Consider the following 19,568-nt stretch of genomic DNA (forward strand, 5'->3'; position numbering starts at 1 on the left):
CTATTTTAAGCCTCACAAAGACTTCTTTCCTCAATCCTAAACTTCTCCCATGTCATCAAACGTCTGCTGATAAGGCTTCACAGCTCCTTTGAACAAAGGGCAAAAGTCCTTAAGCAGCCTGAAAAGGCTCAGCATGATCTACTACCTTACCTCTATAGTCATCCTCTAGCCACTCCCCCTTCATTTTTCCCAAGCTGAATTCCTTCCTGTTCCTACTCAGGGCCTTCACATATGTTGGCCTCTTTGCCTAAGATGCTCTTCCCCCTACTCTTTACCTGGCTGTCCTCTAGTTACCCTCAGGTCTCAGCTTTCAAGTTGACATCCCCATCTCCACCTATCTAGGCTAGATGCCCCTCCTCTGTGCTCCCATAGCTCCCTGTACTTCTGTATTTCTGTATCCTAGGACTTATCACTGTATTATAGTTGCCTAGTTACTTGCCTCTATCTCCCACTAGGCTGTAAGCACTGTGGGCAGGGACCGTGGTTTGTTTTTTTGTTTTTTGTTTTTTTTGCGGTACACGGGCCTCTCACTGTTGCGGAGCACAGGCTCCGGACGCGCAGGCTCAGCGGCCATGGCTCACGGGCCCAGCCGCTCCGCGGCATGTGGGATCCTCCCAGACCGGGGCACGAACCCGTATCCCCCGCATCGGCAGGAGGACTCTCAACTACTGCGCCACCAGGGAGGCCCCAGGGACCGTGTTTTATTCCCTGATGTTTCGCCAGGGTCTAGCGCAGTGCCTGGCAAATAAAAACACTCAGTAAATATTTGCTGTATGAATGACTGGATGATGGAGGTCAGTGGGCCCAACCCCCTCTGGGGCCTGTGTTTTAAGAACCAATGCTATCCTGGTGCTAGCCTAAAGGGCAAATAAAGCTTTGGCTCCTACTGGGGCTGGGTGAGGAGAGTAGGCCCTCAGATTCTTCCTGAAACCTGTGACTTCAGCTATCTGGCCCCAGCTCTCCTGAAATGATAGGATTTTGGTGTGTAATTAGACTGAACGTTTCTCTACCCAGACCACCCTCCTAGAGTCCCCCACAAATTGACCTCACTGGGCCTGCTTTTATGAAAGGTTTATTCCTAGTGCTAGGTCCCAATCTTCCAGGGCTCTAAGCACAATTAAACTGGGTGGGTAGGTGAGGGGAGACCCATTCAGATGCAGGGCCAGAAATGGGGCTCCCCATATCCCCACCCCTTTGGTCCCAGTCCCCTTCTCTGCAATGGGCACGCATTGAGGAGGGACAAAGGATATTGGAGGCAACATCATTGGCCCAGGGGAGCCCAAGAAGAGCTGCCATTGGCTGACAGGGCCTTTTGAGGCTCTGCCATTGGTCAGGGGGCACACCCCAGGAACTGGGATAGGCCTGAGGAGTGATGCCATTGGCCAGGGAGTGGTTTTTGTCATAGCCTTTGGCTGTGGAGTGGAAGGAAAAGATCTGGGAATGAAGCCCAGTGGCCAGGAAGATAAAGGACAGGGCAGCAGCTGCTGGGCCTGCAGACCTCCTGTCAGGCCCCAGCCAGGGAAAGGGAACCCAAGCCAGAGCGCAGGTGGCAAGGGATGTCCCATGTCCAAATCTCCCCCACCCTGGGACTGCCCCTCCCAATGTCCTTCTTGACAGCCAGGTTGGGCTGGAGTGGCTCACTGCTCCTCTAGCCAGGAGGGCTTCTCAGCTCCTGGAGGCCGCAGCTTGATGTTGAACTGCTGCAGGGTCTGCTCCAGTTGTTTCTGGTTCCCAGCAAAGTAGGCTGACACAGCATTGTGGAAGAGCAGCAGCTGCTTGTGCATCACCTTGATCTGGGGGTCCAGCAAGGTCAGCTGAGACTGGACTGACACCCTTCCTGAGGGGCTATGAGCCTGAGCCCAGACCAGGGGCACATGGACTCTGCTCTGATGGTGCTTTTGGAGTGGGGGCTGACCTCCATCAAGGGAGCCAAAGGATAAAAGCCAGTGTGATAGGAGAAACCTGACTTGATTGGCAGGGCCAGAGGTTCTGGCACCCAAGCTCAAGGGGTGGATTTTTCCCAGTTATGTTCTTGGGATCAGCAGCCAAATCCTCCAATAGAAAAGGGCCAGGGATCAGAGGGAGGGTGACGGGAAAGGTCCAGGGGTTGAGCGGGCTGAAGGAAGATCCCACGCCTTAGCCAGGCTGCATTTCCCCATCCAATAATGGGGTGGGGTTTTTTTTTGGTGGTGGGGGGGTCAGTGTTACAGATGGGAAGGTGGGCTGGGTCAAAGGGGTGGGGTTAGCACCTTGTTTTCTTCCAGGAACTTGAGCTTGATGGCCACATCTCCCCGCAGCTTCTCATATTTGTCCCGATGGGCCTGGAAAGTGGCCTGGGCACTCTCAAGTCGACCACGCATCCCTGCGTCACGGGGGCCTAGGCTCAGCTCCTCTAAGTCTGTCCGGTAGGCATCGTATTCCAGCCTGGGGAGGGGGTGATATGGGCTGGTCTCCACCCCTTTGCCCTCCACACATACTCTCCTTTCTTTTCTCAATTCTTATGCCCCTAAAGCTCAAACTTCCACCCATGCCAGCCAACGCCCCAAACCCCAGGCCCTGCCAGTGCCCACACCTGGCAGCCTCATACTGTTTGACAGTCATGAGTGTGTCTTCCATGGTCTTGGTTACCAACGTGTTGATGCTAGAGACAAAGAAGTTCACAGCCCCTAGCAGCGTCTCTCCATTCTTGCACAGCAGCTTCTGCGTCTCTGCATTGTAGCCAAATTCCTCCTGAGGGCAGAAGGGAGGGACAGGCCTTGAGTAACAGTCGGGGCTGTAGGGCCCTTCTTTCCCCTCCTCTCCCGGGAGGAACCAGCCATTGAAAGTGGAACAACCCAGCACTGCCTCCAGCAAGGCTCCCTTAGCCAGAAAGTTAGTGGGGCTGCCCTGGGGATGCCTGGGGCAGGAATGTGGGAGTGAGGGCCTCAGATGAAGTTCACAGGACTGGAGTAGGGAAAGCTAGTGCAGCAGGCAAAGAAGGGGCTCCGATTAGGCTGAGCACTGAAGGCATTCCTGTCAATGCAGAGAGGGGTACTTGTGAGGCACCTGGTGTGCCGCCTGCCCCACCCCCTCCAACTTCTGGACCTCCGTACAAGCCCCTGCCTCCACAGGTGGGTGCTGCTGGGGGCAGAGCTGGGCCCGCCCTGGAGGGGTTCTCCCTCTGGGCTGCAGGAGGGAGGGAGGCTGAGGGGTGACTGCCTGGCGGGCCCGGGCCCAGCACCCCCCCCCCCCCACCCTCTCAGGCCTGGCTGAGGCACCTGAAGCTCTGGGGACTTCTGGCTGAGGTCAGCAAAGGCGTCCCCTAGTGCATGCTGGGTCTGCAGCAGGCTGTAGAGGTGGGCTGTCAGTGCCCGGCCCAGCTGCAGGACACTCTCATACTTGCGCTTTGTCTCACGCAGCAGCTCAATCTGCAGCTCTAGCTCCAGGTCCACAGTCCGGGAGCCTCGGCCAAATCGCTCTGATAACAGCTGCTTTGTACACTGATTGGGAAGTGAGGGAATAGGTCAGAGACCCCAGCACCCTGTCCTCCCAAAAGGTACCTACCCCAGCATCCCCAGGCTCCTAGTCTCAGCCATAGGTGGGACATTAGGATCTGGAAGACGGGGAAAAGGTACCCAGGGGAGTTTGGGGGAAGGGAGAGGTGCTTGAATCCCACCTTATATGTGTTGATGCCCCATTTCTTGACGATGTCAAACTTCTCTCCAGCGATGCCCCGAGCCACCTCATCTCCGGGGCCAGCAGGAGTGGTATTGTGAGATGGATGGCGGCCAGACCCTAAAGGATCAAGTTCTCTGACACCAGCCTCTCTCAGATACAATCAGACACCTCTGTGGTTCCGCCCATACTTCCCTCCCAGCACATGAAAATGACTTCCCTGAAGGAGCAGAAGCTAGAGACAATTAGAGTCTCCTACTCACTAGGAGGAACTCATACATTGTGCCCTGAGACCCAAAACCCAATATACATCCGGCCTCCTTCTGAAGTGGCGGTGGGGATTGAAGGAGGGAAGAGGGAGTTGCTAGTGTACAGAGGTAGAGAAAACAGCAGGAAGTAGGCTGAATATGGGGTGACTGATCAAGGATAGTGGGTCCGTCAAACAGAAAACCCGGCTGACATTCCCATGTGGATACTAGTCAGTGTGAGATTCAGAGCTGTTTGTTCCTCTAAATGTTAGAGTCTAAAGTAAAACTCTGAGAAGCCTCACAAAGCTCCAAATCAGATTCAGGCTCCAGAGCAGGCGGGGGAGGCCTGTGAAACAGAGTTCTTTGCTTGACTTAGGTGGTGACAGCAGAGAAAGGACAAGTGGGGCTAAATGACAAGTGGGAGCAGATGGACAACTCTGGGAACTGGGCTTGGGCTGAGATTCCATAGGGTTCATACTAGCAGAGGTTCCCAGGATCTCCAGACATAATTCAAGCCTTCTTAGACATACTCTATGCTCCCTAGAACCACCACTCTCTCCCTCTCCGCTCAAGCTCCCTGTCCTGTTCTGATCATTCATACCTGTGGGGATGAGTCCATCACCAGAGCCCCCATAGCCACCAGACACAATGCTGGTTTCATTGAGGTTGGGTCCTGACACCATCACCTGCTGGAGGTCCTATAGGCCAGAGAAGAGGGGGGCTTCAGGAACATAGGGGCAGCTGAAGCATTTGGGGGGTGAAAACAAGCTTGGATTGAAGCATCATAGAGAGAGCACACAAGGGAAGTCTGCACAGAATCAGAACAAAGATTTGTAAAAAGATTGAAGGGAGATAGGTAAGTTAGGGGAAGGCTACTGGAATAGGGATGACAGTTCAGGGCTTATGAGTTGGGATTCCTCAATTGAAACAAAATGAAGAATCAAACAGAAGCACCTGCTCCAGCCCATCATCCTCAGGAAGCTGCCCAGCTTCACCATTCCCGTGGATGGGGATCTCCATTGTGGCTGCCTTCCCTAGGATCCCGTCCGTCATGGCTAGCGAAGGGACTGGAGTCAAAGTCTCTACCCCAGCGCCCTGCAAAGCCCAACACAGACAGTTCTGGAAACTGGCCAGTACTCCAAAGAGGAAGATCTCCCCTGCCATTTCGGAGGCTGTCCCAGGGTCTCAGTGTTCTGGGGTTTGGCCACTACTCTTCCCTGAAGTATATGTATTTCTCCCCTCCAAGGTGCGTATGTGTAACACGCACACCCAGCCCTCAGGTGTGCCTGACCTGAGGTCATGTTCTCATGAACCCCCCCCATCCTACCAGGACTCTGGTGATCATTCATGCATTCAATCACTCAAAGGACATTTAATGAGTGCTTACTATGTGTCATGCACTATTTGAGGCAATAGAGATACAGCAGTGAACAAGAGAGATAAAGTCTGTGCTCTCAAGAAGCGTATGCCCATGCAGGTGTTTCTCCCCATCAGGAGATGAACCCCTTTCCCAGGGCTCAGGTGTGTACCCCCATTCAGGTACGTTCACCACTGCTTGGCCTCTCACACTCCTTTAGTGTTTCTTCCTCTTTCCTGCAGGGGGTCTTCCCCTCCTCCATCCCATGCACCTCCTCTTCCTCGGGCCCTCCCCCCTCAGGCCTTAGTTGAATCAGTTGGTATAAGTTCCCGACCTCTGGGAAAAGCCTTTTTTTCCCAGTACATAGGTAGGTGATCCCTTCCAAAGTCAGTTATGTCTCCCCAGGTGTGTGTCTCCGCCCTCCCCCCATACACCTGGGCATCAGGTGTGTCCTCATCCTTCCCCAGGGTTCAGAGGCATCTTGCCCCCACGTCAGGTTCGTGCATTCAACTTGCCCTCGCCCATGCACGTCCCTCTCACCTCGGGCCGGGCCGCTCTTCCCCTCAGGGCGCCAGGCCCGGGCCGCGCGGGGACCTCGGGCTCCAGTTCCTGTCGCGATCCTAGCAGCAGGTCAGGGACTCGGCGGAAGTGACGTCCTCTCCCGGGCAGAAGAAGCCGGCCACGTCGCAGATTATGAGGGCGGAAGTGACGCTGGGATCTGGGGGCAGGGCTATCCTGGAGCCAACCTCTCTGTCCCTGGGGAGCCACGAGAGGTCACTTCCGGGGCGTTACCGAGAAGCTGTGAAGGAAGTGACGTAGGGCACGCGCCGGGGGCGTGATGGAGCAGCAGCAGCAACAGCAGCAGCGGCAGCTCAGAAACGTGAGTGGGAGCTTTAGGGCCATGCGTTCAGCTAGCATCCCTGTCTGCATGGCGGGAACCCCAAGGAACCAGGCATCAGAGGGCTGGGAATGTCGGGCCATGGGGTGCGGTCCTGGGAAAGCTCGGGCGGCGTGGCCTTGAATTGAGATGTGGCCCCTCTTCGCTGAGTTCCTTGTCCCCCTTCTTCCCAGCTGCGGGACTTCCTGTTGGTCTACAATCGGATGACGGAACTCTGCTTCCAGCGCTGCGTGCCCAGCCTGCACCACCGAGCTCTGGATGCTGAGGAGGTTAGGTGGGGGAACTGAGTAGGGAGATTACCCTCGATCCTCAGAATTAACCGTAGACTGCTTCCCTCTTCCGCCACTTCCCCTACCTCTGGCTCTGGCCTTTCTACAACCCTCGCCCCTAGGCTGGGTATGGGAAGGAAGGAGACGGACCTGACAAGACACCTTTGGCTTCTACTTCCACCCTGTCTTCCTTCCAGGAGGCCTGTCTGCACAGCTGTGCTGGGAAGCTGATCCATTCCAATCACCGCCTCATGGCCGCTTACGTGCAGCTCATGCCTGCCCTGGTACAGCGCCGCATCGCAGACTACGAGGCTGCCTCATCTGTGCCAGGTGTTGCTGCTGAACAGCCCGAAACCTCGCCATCAGGGAGCTAGCCGTCCCCAACCCCGGGAAGGGAGGCACGGGATGGACCCTCAAATTTAAGGAGCCAGTGGACCTTGGGCTGGGTGCAACCTGTATATAGAAAGTGAAGAGTTGCCTGAGAGGTGGGTACTGTTGCTCCTTTTCCTGGAGCTAATAAACCCACTTTTACTCTGTTTGGTTTATAGTCTGGGCAAGGAAGCTTTGCCCACTTGATTGGCACCATCTTTATATTCTGTCAGGATGCTTCAGCCCTGGCAGCAGAGAAATTGCCTTCAACGTGTAGAAGGAAAACCTCAGTATTCCCAGGCACCTGGTTAAAGCGACGTCTGTGGGTACAATTTTAAGACTGGTAATAGCGACAAGAAGTTGGTTTCTGCCCAGATGACAGAAAATGGGAACTCTGTCTAGCTGTCCTTAAATCTGTCTGACTTAAATGGCTCACTTAGAGATATCTAAGGACAGCAGATTAAGAATCCACAGGGCTTTTAGGCGCTACCTCCTGGGAAGTCAGTAGCCTCAGACAGAGATGAAACCTGTAAGAATTCTGGGGTGTTCTGGAACGTGAAACACTTCCTCAAGTTGTTACTTAATATTTTCTGTCTTCTTAGGATGAGCAGTAAAATTTTTAAACAAAGAAGGTCTGTGTGCTTGTCTTCAGGAGCAGTCAGAAAGGGGAAAACTTGTGGAACCATATTCTGCAATACAGTCAGACTCGAGGGATAAAAACCTAAGGGAGAAGTAGATGGTGATGTTATGGGGGAAAAAGGAAGAAAGCCAAATCTTCAGGACTTCTTGAATGTTACCTTAATGTCTTACTGCTTGTCTGAAATGTCCTGATTCCATCTCTTAGTCTACCCCACATTGTTCCCACTGTGCCTGTTCTGTGATTTCTAATTTCAACCTGTCTGTTCTTTCCTCGTTATTTCCCTCCATGTGGAATTTACTTCTGTATTCAGCAATCTGAGTGGCCTATACATTACTGAATTTTCTTGCCATTTTTGTGTCCTTTTTGTATCAGCTGTTTTAACATTTCTGTTCCTCCATTCACACTGCTAGAGAAAAAGCTGTGTAGTGAATGCCACTAAATATTCAAGGTCTCCAACCTCAACCAAGCCCTCATTACAAACAAGCAACCCTTTGTGAGTTCCTGGTCTGTTTGCTCTCCTAATCACTACGTCAGTTATTTTACACCTTCATTGTTCTCCTTAATCCCCTACCTCACCCTTGACTATTCCCCATCAGGTGACCATGTTTGATTTTTAAAATGGAAGTAGAACTTCTTAGACATTGGCTCCCACAGTCATTAAAAAAAAAAGAACGAAATAAAAGAAAACTTACAACCATCCACAAAGCAGATGTTTTCTCTCCTGTACAGATCAGGACGTTGAAATTCTCTGGTAGCAGACCCTGTCTGAAAATGCAGACCTGTCTTTAAATTCTTTTACTGCACCAGGCTGCCTTTCAAAATATCTGTTGAGCACCCACTTTTTATAGGTTCTGGTCTTGGTATTATCCCCACTTAACAGATGAGGAAGCAAGAATTCAGTATGTACCAGAAGCCCACCTTATACACAGTTACCTATTGAGAAAAGTGGCTCTAATCAGCTTTTTGCCTCATTAGCTGAACAAACCTTGAACAGAAAGGTTTGCTATGACCCTTCCTTAATAAAAAAGTCGTTGACCAGGAACTTTCCTACTGAGTGGCTTCATGTCTGCTCAATAAAGGTCTCTCCTTGAAAAGTGTAAATGCAGGTAAAGCAGCTTGTGAACTTTGCAATTCCCAGAGACAGGAATGCGGACCTGAGATATTGTTCTGATGGTGGGAGGATTCTTCTACATCGATATTTATGTATATCCCTGCAATAAACTTCCATTGTGAATTATCTATGTTTCCATGTCACATAATTAGTAATTGCTGGAGAAGGGCTAGGAACACAGATCTGTCTGACTCTAAAGCCTATGTCCTTTGAACTTCCAGAGCTTATATTTGCCTGCTCATCTGCAGTCAACCTTTCCCTAGGCATGGAAAGACAAGTGTCCCTCAGTCTGATCCACCAAGACTTTTTAATCTCCTTTCCTTTCTGTTTATAAATAGGTTCAATACTTACAAAAAGAACCTTATTCCTACTATCTGTCTTCCTTTGTCACTGAAATCTCCTTCAGGTCTTACCATAAAGTCTTAGCCATTGGTATAATGAGCAATGTGATGTTTCAAGCACAACACGAGGATAAATGTTGACAAAGCTTTATCCCTTTATCACAAACACTATTTGAGACAGGGTTGTTCTTGCTATTGTGGCTTCAGAACTTAACTGCCTACTCCTTTGCAAAGTCTAATTCCTTTGAGCCTATTCAACTATACCACTCTCATTACTTATCTGTAGTAACTGCCACTCTCCTACTTTCCTCTACATAGCTAGCCGTTGGTCTTCCTCTTGATACTTTAGTGTTACACAAGACAGTCCTTTCAGTGTTTTTGTCTCTTAGTTCCTTGACCCAATCTCTAATGATTTCTACTGTCTCAGCTACTCTTACTTACATCCTTTCCATTGTCACCACCCCAAACTGCTCCATCTTCAAAACACTATTACTTGCATCTTATTCACTGACTGTATTCCTTCCACTTTGTTTATTGAACTATTCCTCTACCATTTTTTTTTAATTTCACTGCCGCATTCAGACCATTGCTTCTACATTCTCTCCATTAACACCTTCCTGTCTTTAGATTCCTGTCGAGCTTAAATTCTAGTCATTCTTGGGACTTTGCTGGTCGTCCAGTGGTTGAGACTCTGCACTTCCACTGCAGGGGGCCTGGGTTCGATCCCTGGTCTAGGAACTCAGCTCCCAAACGCCATGGGGCGTGGCCAAAAACAAAGTCCTTATTAAATTCTAGTAATTCTTTTGGAATAGGCTAAATTTCCTTCCCTCTCATTTCTTTGTTGGACTTGGGTAAAATGAAACATTTGTGCCTGCATTTAGACATCTAAAAACTGCCCAAGGTAATGACTATAGAGCAGATTTATATCACTATGAATCCATGGTTATCAACTTCAAATGGAGTCTGAGGCCCTGTCATCCCACTAGATTTTTCTAGTCGTCTTTCCTGTTCCCTGCAATGACTATTTCAAGCCAATATTCCTTTTTTTTTTTTTTTTTTTTTTTTTTGAGAGGCCACTGTCGTGGCCTCTCCCGTTGCGGAGCACAGGCTCCAGATGCACAGGCTCAGCGGCCATGGCTCACGGGCCCAGCCGCTCCGCGGCATGTGGGATCTTCCTGGACCGGGGCACGAACCTGCGTCCCCTGCATCGGCAGGCGGACTCTCAACCACTGCGCCACCAGGGAAGCCCTCCAATATTCCTTTTTTTAATACAAATTTATTTATTTTATTTATTTTTTGGCTGCGTTGGGTCTTCTTTGCTGAGCATGGGCTTTCTTTAGTTGCGGTGAGCGGGGGCTACTGATCATTGTGGTGCGTGGGCTTCTCATTGCGGTGGCTTCTTGTTGCGGAGCACAGGCTCTAGGCACGTGGGCTTCAGTTGTGGCACGTGGGCTCAGTAGTTGTGGCTCATGGGCCTCAGTAGTTGTGGTTCACGGGCTTAGTTGCTCCACGGATCTTCCTGGACCAGGGCTCGAACCCATGTCCCCTGCATTGGCAGGCAGATTCTTAACGACTGCGCCACTAGGGAAGCCCCAAACCAATATTCTTAAGCCTCTTATTATCCCCACGATTCTCTTCACTTTCTGCAGGTAACCTTATTCTAACTTCATAGGCAAAAGTAGAAGCTATCAGTTAGGAGCTTCCGCAACATCTTGCAACTCAAAACTTGGTCACCCATCTACATCTGCATCATTCTCTCCTCTTTCCCTCCCGTCTAAACAGAACAAGTATCCCTCTTATGGCCAGTGCCTATTCCTGTGCACTGGATCCTAGTCCTTCCTTCTTTGGAGATCTCTGACTTTTTCCCACTTTACTAAATTCTCATCAGTGTTTAAGCATGCCAAAGACTCCCGTTACAACAAACAAACCGCTCTACCTCACAGGTACCGTCCAGTTTTTTTCCATTTTACAGCTAAACTCAAAACGGTGGATACTTTGGCCTTCTCCATTCCCACTTCTCTGCCCACTCTATTTTGACTTCTGTAACCTTTATTCTATTGAAATAGTTCTTCCTGAGGTCACCCTAGCTCACCAAGTGACCTTCATATCCCTAAATCCAGTGGTTATTTCCTCAGCTTACTTCACTTCTTAGTGGCATCTGGTACTATCGACTTGTTCCTCATGGACACTCTCACTGGTGTCTGTGATTCTATTCGTGTTCTCACTACTACCTCTGGCCACAGCTTCTTAGCCTCCTTTGCGGGCTTACCCACCTCCAGCCATTAAATCTAAAAGTTTCTCAAGGTCCTGTTATTTCTCTAATTTTTCTGGGATTGTTTCATCCCCATTTTGAGCGTTAGTCACTGATAATTCAGATCTCTCCTGTGAGCTACTCGATTTGACATCTCCACTTAGGGGTTTCAAAAACATCCCAACTCAACATGTTTCCTCATAAACTTTCCTCCTATGCCTGGTACTCAACCAGTTGCAGAAACTAGAAACCTCACTCATCCCTTCACTCAATTACCAAATCCTATCAGTTTACATTTCTAAAAGTCCCTTGATTCTGTCTGCTTCTCTTCATCTTCACAATCTCTCACCAAGATTATTGCAATTCCTGCTTCTTCCCATATCCACTTCTGCACCCCTCCAATCTGTTGTCCATTCATTGGCCAGAAGACACAAACTGATGCTTAAAACCTTGCAGTAGCTTCCCATTAGGATTCAAAACTGACATTCTACATATGACCTACAAGGCCCTGCATGATCCAGCCTCCCCCATCCCGCCCCCCACCCACTTCAGCTTAATCTTGTCAGTAACTGTCAAACACTGGACAGTTAATGCTGTTTGTTGAACTGAATTGAATGGAACTGAACCACACCTCACTCCCTCTCTGTATTCTAACCACTCTGGCCTTTCAGTTCCTCTAACCAGTCATACCCTACTCCATCTCAGGGCCTATCTGCCGTCTCCTGACTTGGAATGCTTTCCCCCTTACTCTCCCTACCTAATTTCTACTCATTCTTGAGTACTTAGTTCAAATACTGTCTCCTCAAATAACACTTCCCAAACTCCAGCTCCCATAAATGCTTATGTTTTTGGCATGTAGCACTTGTACACTTGGTAAGTATCAATATAAACCCCATGAGGTCAGAGTCCTTGTCTGTATTGCTCACAGTTGTATCCTCCTTACAGTGCCTGACACATAAAAGTGCTTGATAAATATTTGTTGAATGAGCATCTTTCAGTCTCTTCCTAGCTCAATCATGCCACCTTTTATTAGGGCTTACTCTGATTACCCTTTTTAAAATTGCAACCCATCCTCCCCTCGGACATTCCTGAGCTTCTTTTTTTCCCCCAGCACTGTCACTTCTCACATACTGCATAGTTTACTCATTTTGTTTATTATTTGTGTCCTCCCCCACTAGAATGTCAGCTCCATAAATCAGGAATTTTTGTCAGTGTTATTATTTAAATTGGTGCCCAAACACAATTGATACTCCACAAATATTTGTTGACAAATGAAGGCAAGAGAGAATATTACCAGAGCAAAGGTCTAGAGCTTGGCTTTAGAGGGAGGAAGATCATCTCTTATTGGTAACAGGAAGGAGGGAGGAATGGATGAGATCAGATCTAAGTAGTTTTTCGATTTGGTTTTGGAAGATTGAGAGTTCCTTTTAAATAGCTTGTGTAACGGTTAGTTTTATGTGTCAGTTTGGCTAGGTTACAGTACCCAGTTATTTCATCAAACATTAATAATAGAGGTATTGCTGTGATCGTATTTTATAGATGTGGTTAACATCTATAATTAGTTGACTTTAAGCAAAAGAAACTTCCCTCAATAACGTGGGTGGGCTTCATCTAATTAGTTGAAGGCCTCAAGAGCAAAAACTGAGATTTCCCAGAAAAGAAATTCTGCCTCAAGATTGCAACATTAACTCCTGCCCTAGCATGCTGACCTGCCCTACAGATTTTGGACTTCCCAGCGCCACAGTCGTGTGAGCCAATTCCTTAAAATCTCTCTCTCTCTCTCTCTCTCTCTCTCTCTCTATATATATATATATACACACACACACACACACACACGCATATATATCTTTCTTCCTCCTTCCCTCCCTCCATTCCTCCTCTGCTTTTTTTCTCTGGAGAACCCTGACTGATACAGCATCTACATTTTTTTTTTTAAGTTGGAAGTGAAGTTATCATCAGAGAGTAAAGCCAAAGAAAATGGAAGGTGGGAAAGTACAGCAGAATGTTTGAAATAGTCATTGCACAGAATGAGAGAGTGAACTGACAAAAGGAACATAATTAGATTATTAGGTAGTGTTGAAGGCTCAGTAGAGGTTACTGAACAGAATTCCCTTTTGGCTTTGTCTGTCTGGAAAACTTTTTTTTAATCGAAGTATAATTGATATACATTGTTATATTAGTTTCAGGTGTGCAACATAGTGATTTGACATTTATGTACCTTATGAGATGTTCACCACAGTAAGTCTAGTCACCATCTGTCACCATTTTAAGTTATGACAATATTATTGACTGTATTCCCTCTTCTGTGTATTACATCCCATAATTTATTTTATAACTGGAAAAAGCTATTATTTTAAGGCCTAAAACTTTAAGGCCTACCTGTAATTCTTCCTTGCCCTTTCCAGGAAGGATTCTTATTTGTGCCCTCATTGAACCCTTCTTTGTCTCGTTCACCATTACGTCCCCAGCACTTGGTAGAGTGCCATAAACAACAACAAAAGCACATAGCTCACACAAATCAGTTATATCACGTGTGTATTATCTACCAGGCTCTAGTCTAAGCATTTTATATACATTAACTCATTTAATTCTCACAACAACCCTGTAAAGTAGGTACTACTGTTATCTTCATTTTACACAAAAAAATAAGATTGCAGTAAAATATCCCATGACTAGCAAGTGGTGGAGTCAGGTTTTCAATCCAGTCAGTGTGACTTCCAGAGTCTGTCCTCTTTCTCACTAATGAAGATTGATTGCTATACATTTATGCATTTGTTCCACAAATACTTTCTGATCACCTACTCATGGTGCCTAGCACTAGGGGCTGGGGATACAGCAGAGAGCAGTCAGAACTTGCCACCATGGAGCTTATACTTCTAGTCAGGGGAAACAGACAATAAGCAGTTAAGTAAGTATTGATATGAGAAGGTAATAAGTGCTATGCGGAAAATTAACGCAGGGTAAGAAGGATAAGGAAGGTGGGGAGAGTGTTGCTGTTTTAGGCTGGGTTGTCAGAGAAGAACTCACTAATGAGGTCTCCTCAAGCAGAAACTTGAAATGAGGGAGGAAGCCTTGTGGACATCTGGAAAAAGAGTGTTCACTGTGGTATCAGCCTCTACTTGCCCATAGCATCCATTGTCCCCTTCTTCCTTTACTAATAGAACCCCTGACTTTAACCTGGGCAGATGGTGGCTGAAAATAAAGATCAGATTTTGCAGCTTTCCTTGCAGCTAGGTGTGTCCATGTGATTGAGTGATGCATGCATTGCCAGGTTGTGCCCTTAAGGGTAAGGGTATGCCTTCTCCTACTCTTTCCCCCATCTCACTACTTGGGATGGGGCCCAACACACATGGTGGTGAACTGTCTTGGACCTTGAAGATAAGGACCACTTTCCTGGAGAAAGCAGAACAACTAAAAGGCTGCCGTATTAGCCCTGGAGTACTTATTCCTGGACAGTTGTGTGAGAGAAAAAGTAAGCTTCTATTATGTTTAAGCCATCATATTTTTGGGGTCTTTTTGTTATTACAGCATATGTGTAGTAGACAGAATGTTAACATGGTGCCCAAGATTTCCCACCCCCTGTGTACACACCCTGTATAATCCCTAGGACTGTGAATATGACAGATTTTACTTCTGTGATTAGGTTGTATTATATGACATACTTGACTGTAAGAAAGGGGGATTATCCAGGTGGGCCTGGCCTAACCACATGAACTTTTTAAAAGCAGGGAGTTTTCTCTGGCTGGTTGCAGAAGAGAATGTCAGAAAGACTTGAAACATAAGAAGGATCTGAGGTGCTGTTGCTGGTTTGAAGATGAAGGTGCCATATGGCAAGGAAGACAGGTGGCCTCTAGGACCTGAGAGTGGCCCCTGAGGCCCAGGAGGAAACAGGGACCTCAGTCCCACAACCGCAAGAAACTGAATCCTGTCAACAACAAGAATGAGCTTGAGGATTTTCCCCCAGAGCCTCCAGACAAGAGCTCAGCCCAGCTGACCTTTCAGGCTTATGATATCCTGAGCAGGGAACCCAGTCAGGCCATGCTGGGCATCGATGTACAGAACTGTGAGATACTAAATGGATGTTGTTTTAAAGCTGCTTAGTTTGTGGCAATTGGTTACACGGCCACAGAAAACTTCTCTGTCTTCTAAATGAACCGTAAGCAGAGATGTACTGTATGAAGGCTCTAGGGGGTGGGGGGTGGAGCATGCTCAGTGTGATCCAGGCACAGAGGAGTGGTGTGAATAGGGATAGATGGACAAAAGCCCACAGAGGTAGCAGCCAGCTGATGAGATAGCAAATTGTAGGCTGTGTAGGACTTCGGCTTTCCTGAGGGAATGAGATGATAAGGCATTAGTGAGTTTTGAGCAGAGGAGTGATAGGATCTGCCTGTATTTGAAAAAGGTCACTGGCTGCTCTGAAAAGAGCGGATTGTAGGGGCAAGGGAGGAAACAAAGAGACCAGTTAGAAGTCTATGGAATAATCTAGGTGAGAGTTGATAGTGGCCTAGACCAAGGTTTAGCTCTTAGGGTGGTGAGAAATAGTTGGATTTTGGATATATTTTGAAGCTATAGCTTAACAAAATTTGCTAAAGCATTAGACATGGGATGTGTGTGGGGGGAGAGGGGAGTCAAAGGTGATGCTAAATTTTGACCCAAGCAACTGGAAAAATGGACTTGCTATTTACTGAGATGGGGAAGACAGTGAAAGGAACAGGTTTGTTTGGAAGGGAGGCAGTTAGGAGTCTGGTTTTGGACATTTTAAGTTTTTAAGTTTGGGATTCTTATCAGATTTATAAAGCAGAGGTGGGACTCTATCACGTGCTGAATTTCTATTCATTGTTAATCATTCAAGTGTTCCCCCCACCTCCAACCCCAATTTTGAGTTCCCTGTGATCAAGGAGTTTGTCTTGTTTGGGTTTTTTGCAGGGGGTGAGGTGGGCTAGGCGGATACGTGCGAGTGTGTGTTGGGTTGGGGAGTGTCCCAAAGACAGCTTGCTGGTGCCCGTGGCAGCTTACAGGCTCAGTAATAGATAAACAGGCACGTGCATTACACCTGCCCACGACACCCTTAGGATTGCGACTTCCCCAAATCAACCACGTAGCTCTTTTCCAGACCCAACCGGTCAGACGGCCTGTTCCCAAGGCCGGCAGGCAGCCTGTAGGTTTGGCCTAGGCTCGGCCCTCCCCCCTAGGCCCCGCCCCTTTCTGGCTTTGCCCGAGGTCTCAAAGGAGGCTCGGCCCTCAAGCGATCCAGTAACTGTTCTCACCGCTGGGAGGGGGTGGGGCTGCGGGTGAGTTTGCTGCTGAGGGTCAGCTTCCTTTCGCACCGCTCCCCGCACCGCCCCCAAGACAACGGCTCTCTCCACTGCCCCCAGGCATGTCCCCTTCTCCTGCGCTCCTACGCATCCTCCTCCCCTCCGTTCCCCACCCTCCTCTTCCTTCTTTCCTCCTCCTTCCAGCCCGGCCCTCTCCGCTCTACCCCGCGCCCCACTCCATCCAACCAAGTAGTTCTCTGTACCCACGCCTCTGCTTTCTGTCCTCAACACATCCCTCAGCCCATGGGCAAATGGGACTGGGGCTTCGCTGCCTCTGAGTGACGACGTGTTCCTCCCTTCAGGCGATCGCCAGGCTCCAATCCCAGTGACAGTTCCCTGCTGTTCTAAGGTCCTCTGAGTGAGCCCTTTCGGTGTGTGTGTCTACAAGTGATCACACGTGTGTGTGCCAGTCTCTGGGTGGAGGTGGCTGTGTGTAGAGCGAGCCTGTGCCTAGGACCCAAGTCTAAGTTCATCCATTTTTCCAGCAGGCACTTCCCCATGAAACCTCACCAGCAGATACCGCTCTCTTCCCTTCCCTTGCCTCCTGTGCCCCTTAGGCCAGGTGAGGGGACAATGTTCTGGGCAGTGGGAAGGGACTTTTGTGCAGGGAGGGCCCTACCTCTGTCCTGGGCCTGCTTTTTACCAGTCTTTGGGGGAGTCTGTGGGGTCCGTTGAGGGTCCCAGGAAAGGCCCTCTGCTGGTCTAGCTCTGCCCTGCAGCTCCATCCATTTTCCTGTCCTAAGTCCCTCCCTTCCCCTTTCTCCCAATCCCTTTGACCCTGCCCAGAGCCTAAGCCCCCTTCTCTTGCCCTCTTTTGGGCTGAACTAAGCAGGTGAGATCCAGCAACCAGGAACCTGGAACTGGCAGTCGGATCCTGAGCAGTGGGCAGGGTCAGTTCGTCAGCAGTTGAATGCCTGGCTCCTCTTGGTCTCGGATGAAGAGGCGTCATCGAAAGCCCTTGAATCTCGGCACTCTGTAGGTGTCCTAGACAAAGCAGAGCAGCCCTGGACCTGTCAGGGAAAACAGAGGCAGTTTCTGAAGGCAGTGACTCAATCAGGGCGGCCTGCAGTGCTGGAGCTCCTGGTAGCTGAGCTCCAAACTCTGTTCTCAGCAGTGCTGCAGGATGGCAGCCCTGCAGCTTGGTACTACACGTACGCAGTGCTGGGTCTGCTGCCTCCATATCGTGCGCTGCTTGTTGGTCGCCTTGATTTGCTGCCTTTCCTGGAGCGGCTGTACCGCTGGGCACCCTGGGTCCAGGCCCAGCTCCAGCTGGACCTGCTAGGTGCCATAGACCAGGCCTTTCCCCGAGACACCTCTTTGTTAGAGGGCACCTCCCATGTTGACTGCTATCCCCAGAAGCATAGGTTCCATCACGGGCCCCCATGCCCAGCCTGCCCTTTTGTGCAGGCCCGGTGGGGAGGGCAGCAAGTAGAGGAGGGGCTGGCCACATGGCTACGACCATTGACACTGCCGGAGCTACAGCACAGCCTGGGTATTGTTGGCACTGAGGTGGCCCTGGAAGAGGCCCACTGGCTAGATGGCCTTAGCCTCCTGCCCTTGGCACTAGCGACGGACATCCCTGTACAGTATGAAAGCAGTGACAGTGACAACGCAGAAGAGGAGCCTGTCGGAAGAAGAGAGACTAAGTAAGTGAGGGACCTAGTCTGGGGCTTTGAGCAAAAGAGAGAAAGAACCCTCTTCCTTTCTGTCTGCAAAATAAACCCAGTGGTCTCAGTGTTAATCCACATAAGGAAATGCAGAAATGAATGAAAATCAAAAGTCAACGATGAGGAAGCCAAAGCTTCAGACAATAGCTTGAGTTTCCAGAGTTTCTAGACTTCTTTTTCATATAGTGCTTAGTTGTTTTTCTCACTTGTTCGTAATCCCTGAGTCTTGCCTCTGGGCCTACCTAGTGCTGGGTGCTGGATGTTTGATCCAGGTCCTTCCCTCGTGATGCTCCTAGGTGAGTGCTTGTCTGAGGACCCTTCCCACTCATGTCTGTGTGAACTAAGCCAGCTCCAAGGCACATTACATTTGGCAGCACTGACAGATAGGACTTTCATTCTGATCTTCCAGAGCCTTCTTCCTGCCCTGCGAGTGAGGGGATCCTGGCCCCTGGAGTGGTGATTTTCTCCCCAGTCTGGCTCTCACTGCTCTCTTCAGGGTTTCAGAATGCCTACAGAGACCCCCTCTTCTGAGAGTTCTCTAACTCTAATCTTGGAATTTCTCCCTGTCCTCTGGCCAGCTTGTCTGTGACATATTCACTGTCTGGGAAGAAGGGTAGTTTTACCTTTAATCTAGCTTGGCTTTCTCAATTTTTGCTCTAAGTTAATGGCTGGGTCAAGTTTTTCCTGAAATCTTAATGGTGGGCAGATAGGCAGGCTCCTGGGGGCCTGATGACAGGTGGCCAGTGCCAACAGCATATGCCTTCAGTAACTCCAGCAGACTCTTCTTTTCAAAGATCTTCCCTGGGCCCTAAGTATAAGTCTCCTTTCCTGGGGGAACCTAACTTGAGTGAGAATGGGCTGAGATGTTGGCAAGAAGCCAAGTTCTTTGTCCACTCTTTGGAGCTGGTGGTAAACCTCTGAGGCCTAGCTAATGTGACTTAATTTGTACCATGTGCCCCAGGACTGGCCTCCCAGGCATTGATGCATTCAAGAAGTATTATTGGTTATCTAATATATGTCAGGAACTGCTAGATGGTGAGGATACAGAAGTGGTAAGATAGACTCAAGCTCTTCCCTGGGGTTTTACAGCTTAGTTAAGGGAGATAGATGTTAAGTAAGTTGATTTAAGTAAAATATCATTACAATTTGTGTTAAGTGCTATAAAAATCAAAGAACACTGCCTTTCCCCTGGCTGCTCCTCTGGAGTGTGTGTGTGTGTATACACATCAGAGTTAGGGGAAAGCACATCAGAGGAGTTTGGGTTTAGATTAGGGTTAACAAAATATCTTGAAGATTAGGAGGTGAAAGAAAGAGGAAAGTTTCAAGGAGGAGGGAGCAGTCGGTAGTGTTAAATGCTACCGAGGCAAGTAAGAAAAATCTGAAAAATACTCATTGAATTTAGCGATAAGGAAGAGGTTGGTGAGAGTGGTTTCAGTGGAGTTTTGTGA

The 19,568-nt window shown here is 49.0% G+C and overlaps 2 protein-coding genes across 4 annotated transcripts; one reads left to right on the forward strand and one right to left on the reverse strand.

Moving 5' to 3' along the window:
• Positions 1–1,056: 1,056 nt before the first annotated feature.
• Positions 1,057–5,894, reverse strand: ARFIP2 (ADP ribosylation factor interacting protein 2). 2 transcript variants are annotated; one of them, XM_060104859.1, is made up of 8 exons: positions 5,800–5,894; positions 4,857–4,997; positions 4,504–4,600; positions 3,656–3,774; positions 3,258–3,479; positions 2,573–2,730; positions 2,250–2,424; positions 1,057–1,793 (listed from the first exon to the last, which is right to left on the reverse strand). In XM_060104859.1, the coding sequence occupies exons 2-8, from the start codon at positions 4,953–4,955 to the stop codon at positions 1,638–1,640; spliced, it is 1,026 nt and encodes a 341-aa protein (XP_059960842.1). In that variant the 5' UTR covers positions 4,956–4,997; positions 5,800–5,894; the 3' UTR covers positions 1,057–1,637. The 2 variants fall into 2 exon arrangements, with proteins under 2 accessions (XP_059960842.1, XP_059960843.1); XM_060104860.1 differs by lacking the exon at positions 4,857–4,997.
• A 159-nt stretch (positions 5,895–6,053) lies between these two features.
• TIMM10B (translocase of inner mitochondrial membrane 10B) lies at positions 6,054–14,885 on the forward strand. 2 transcript variants are annotated; one of them, XR_009533034.1, is made up of 4 exons: positions 6,054–6,139; positions 6,331–6,426; positions 6,624–6,911; positions 14,867–14,885. XR_009533034.1 is itself a non-coding variant. In XM_060104887.1 (3 exons), the coding sequence occupies exons 1-3, from the start codon at positions 6,098–6,100 to the stop codon at positions 6,798–6,800; spliced, it is 315 nt and encodes a 104-aa protein (XP_059960870.1). In that variant the 5' UTR covers positions 6,054–6,097; the 3' UTR covers positions 6,801–8,643. The 2 variants fall into 2 exon arrangements, 1 of the variants encoding a protein (XP_059960870.1); XM_060104887.1 differs by lacking the exon at positions 14,867–14,885 and having other exon boundaries at positions 6,624–8,643.
• The last annotated feature ends 4,683 nt before the right edge of the window (positions 14,886–19,568 follow it).

Source organism: Mesoplodon densirostris, chromosome 7 (assembly GCF_025265405.1).
Source record: "Mesoplodon densirostris isolate mMesDen1 chromosome 7, mMesDen1 primary haplotype, whole genome shotgun sequence".
NCBI classification, from domain to species: Eukaryota; Metazoa; Chordata; class Mammalia; order Artiodactyla; family Ziphiidae; genus Mesoplodon; species Mesoplodon densirostris.

Bases quoted from the DNA above. Each gene is read 5' to 3' on its own strand.
- ARFIP2 (XM_060104859.1), bottom strand. From the start codon at position 4,955: ATGACGGACGGGATCCTAGGGAAGGCAGCCACAATGGAGATCCCCATC. The intron at 3,775-4,503 runs GTATGAATGATC...TTGATCCTTTAG, and splicing joins TGATGGACTCATCCCCACAG to GGTCTGGCCGCCATCCATCT. The intron at 2,731-3,257 runs GTGCCTCAGCCA...TTCTGCCCTCAG, and splicing joins AGAAGTCCCCAGAGCTTCAG to GAGGAATTTGGCTACAATGC.
- TIMM10B (XM_060104887.1), top strand. From the start codon at position 6,098: ATGGAGCAGCAGCAGCAACAGCAGCAGCGGCAGCTCAGAAAC. The intron at 6,140-6,330 runs GTGAGTGGGAGC...CCTTCTTCCCAG, and splicing joins AGCAGCGGCAGCTCAGAAAC to CTGCGGGACTTCCTGTTGGT. The intron at 6,427-6,623 runs GTTAGGTGGGGG...TCTTCCTTCCAG, and splicing joins GAGCTCTGGATGCTGAGGAG to GAGGCCTGTCTGCACAGCTG.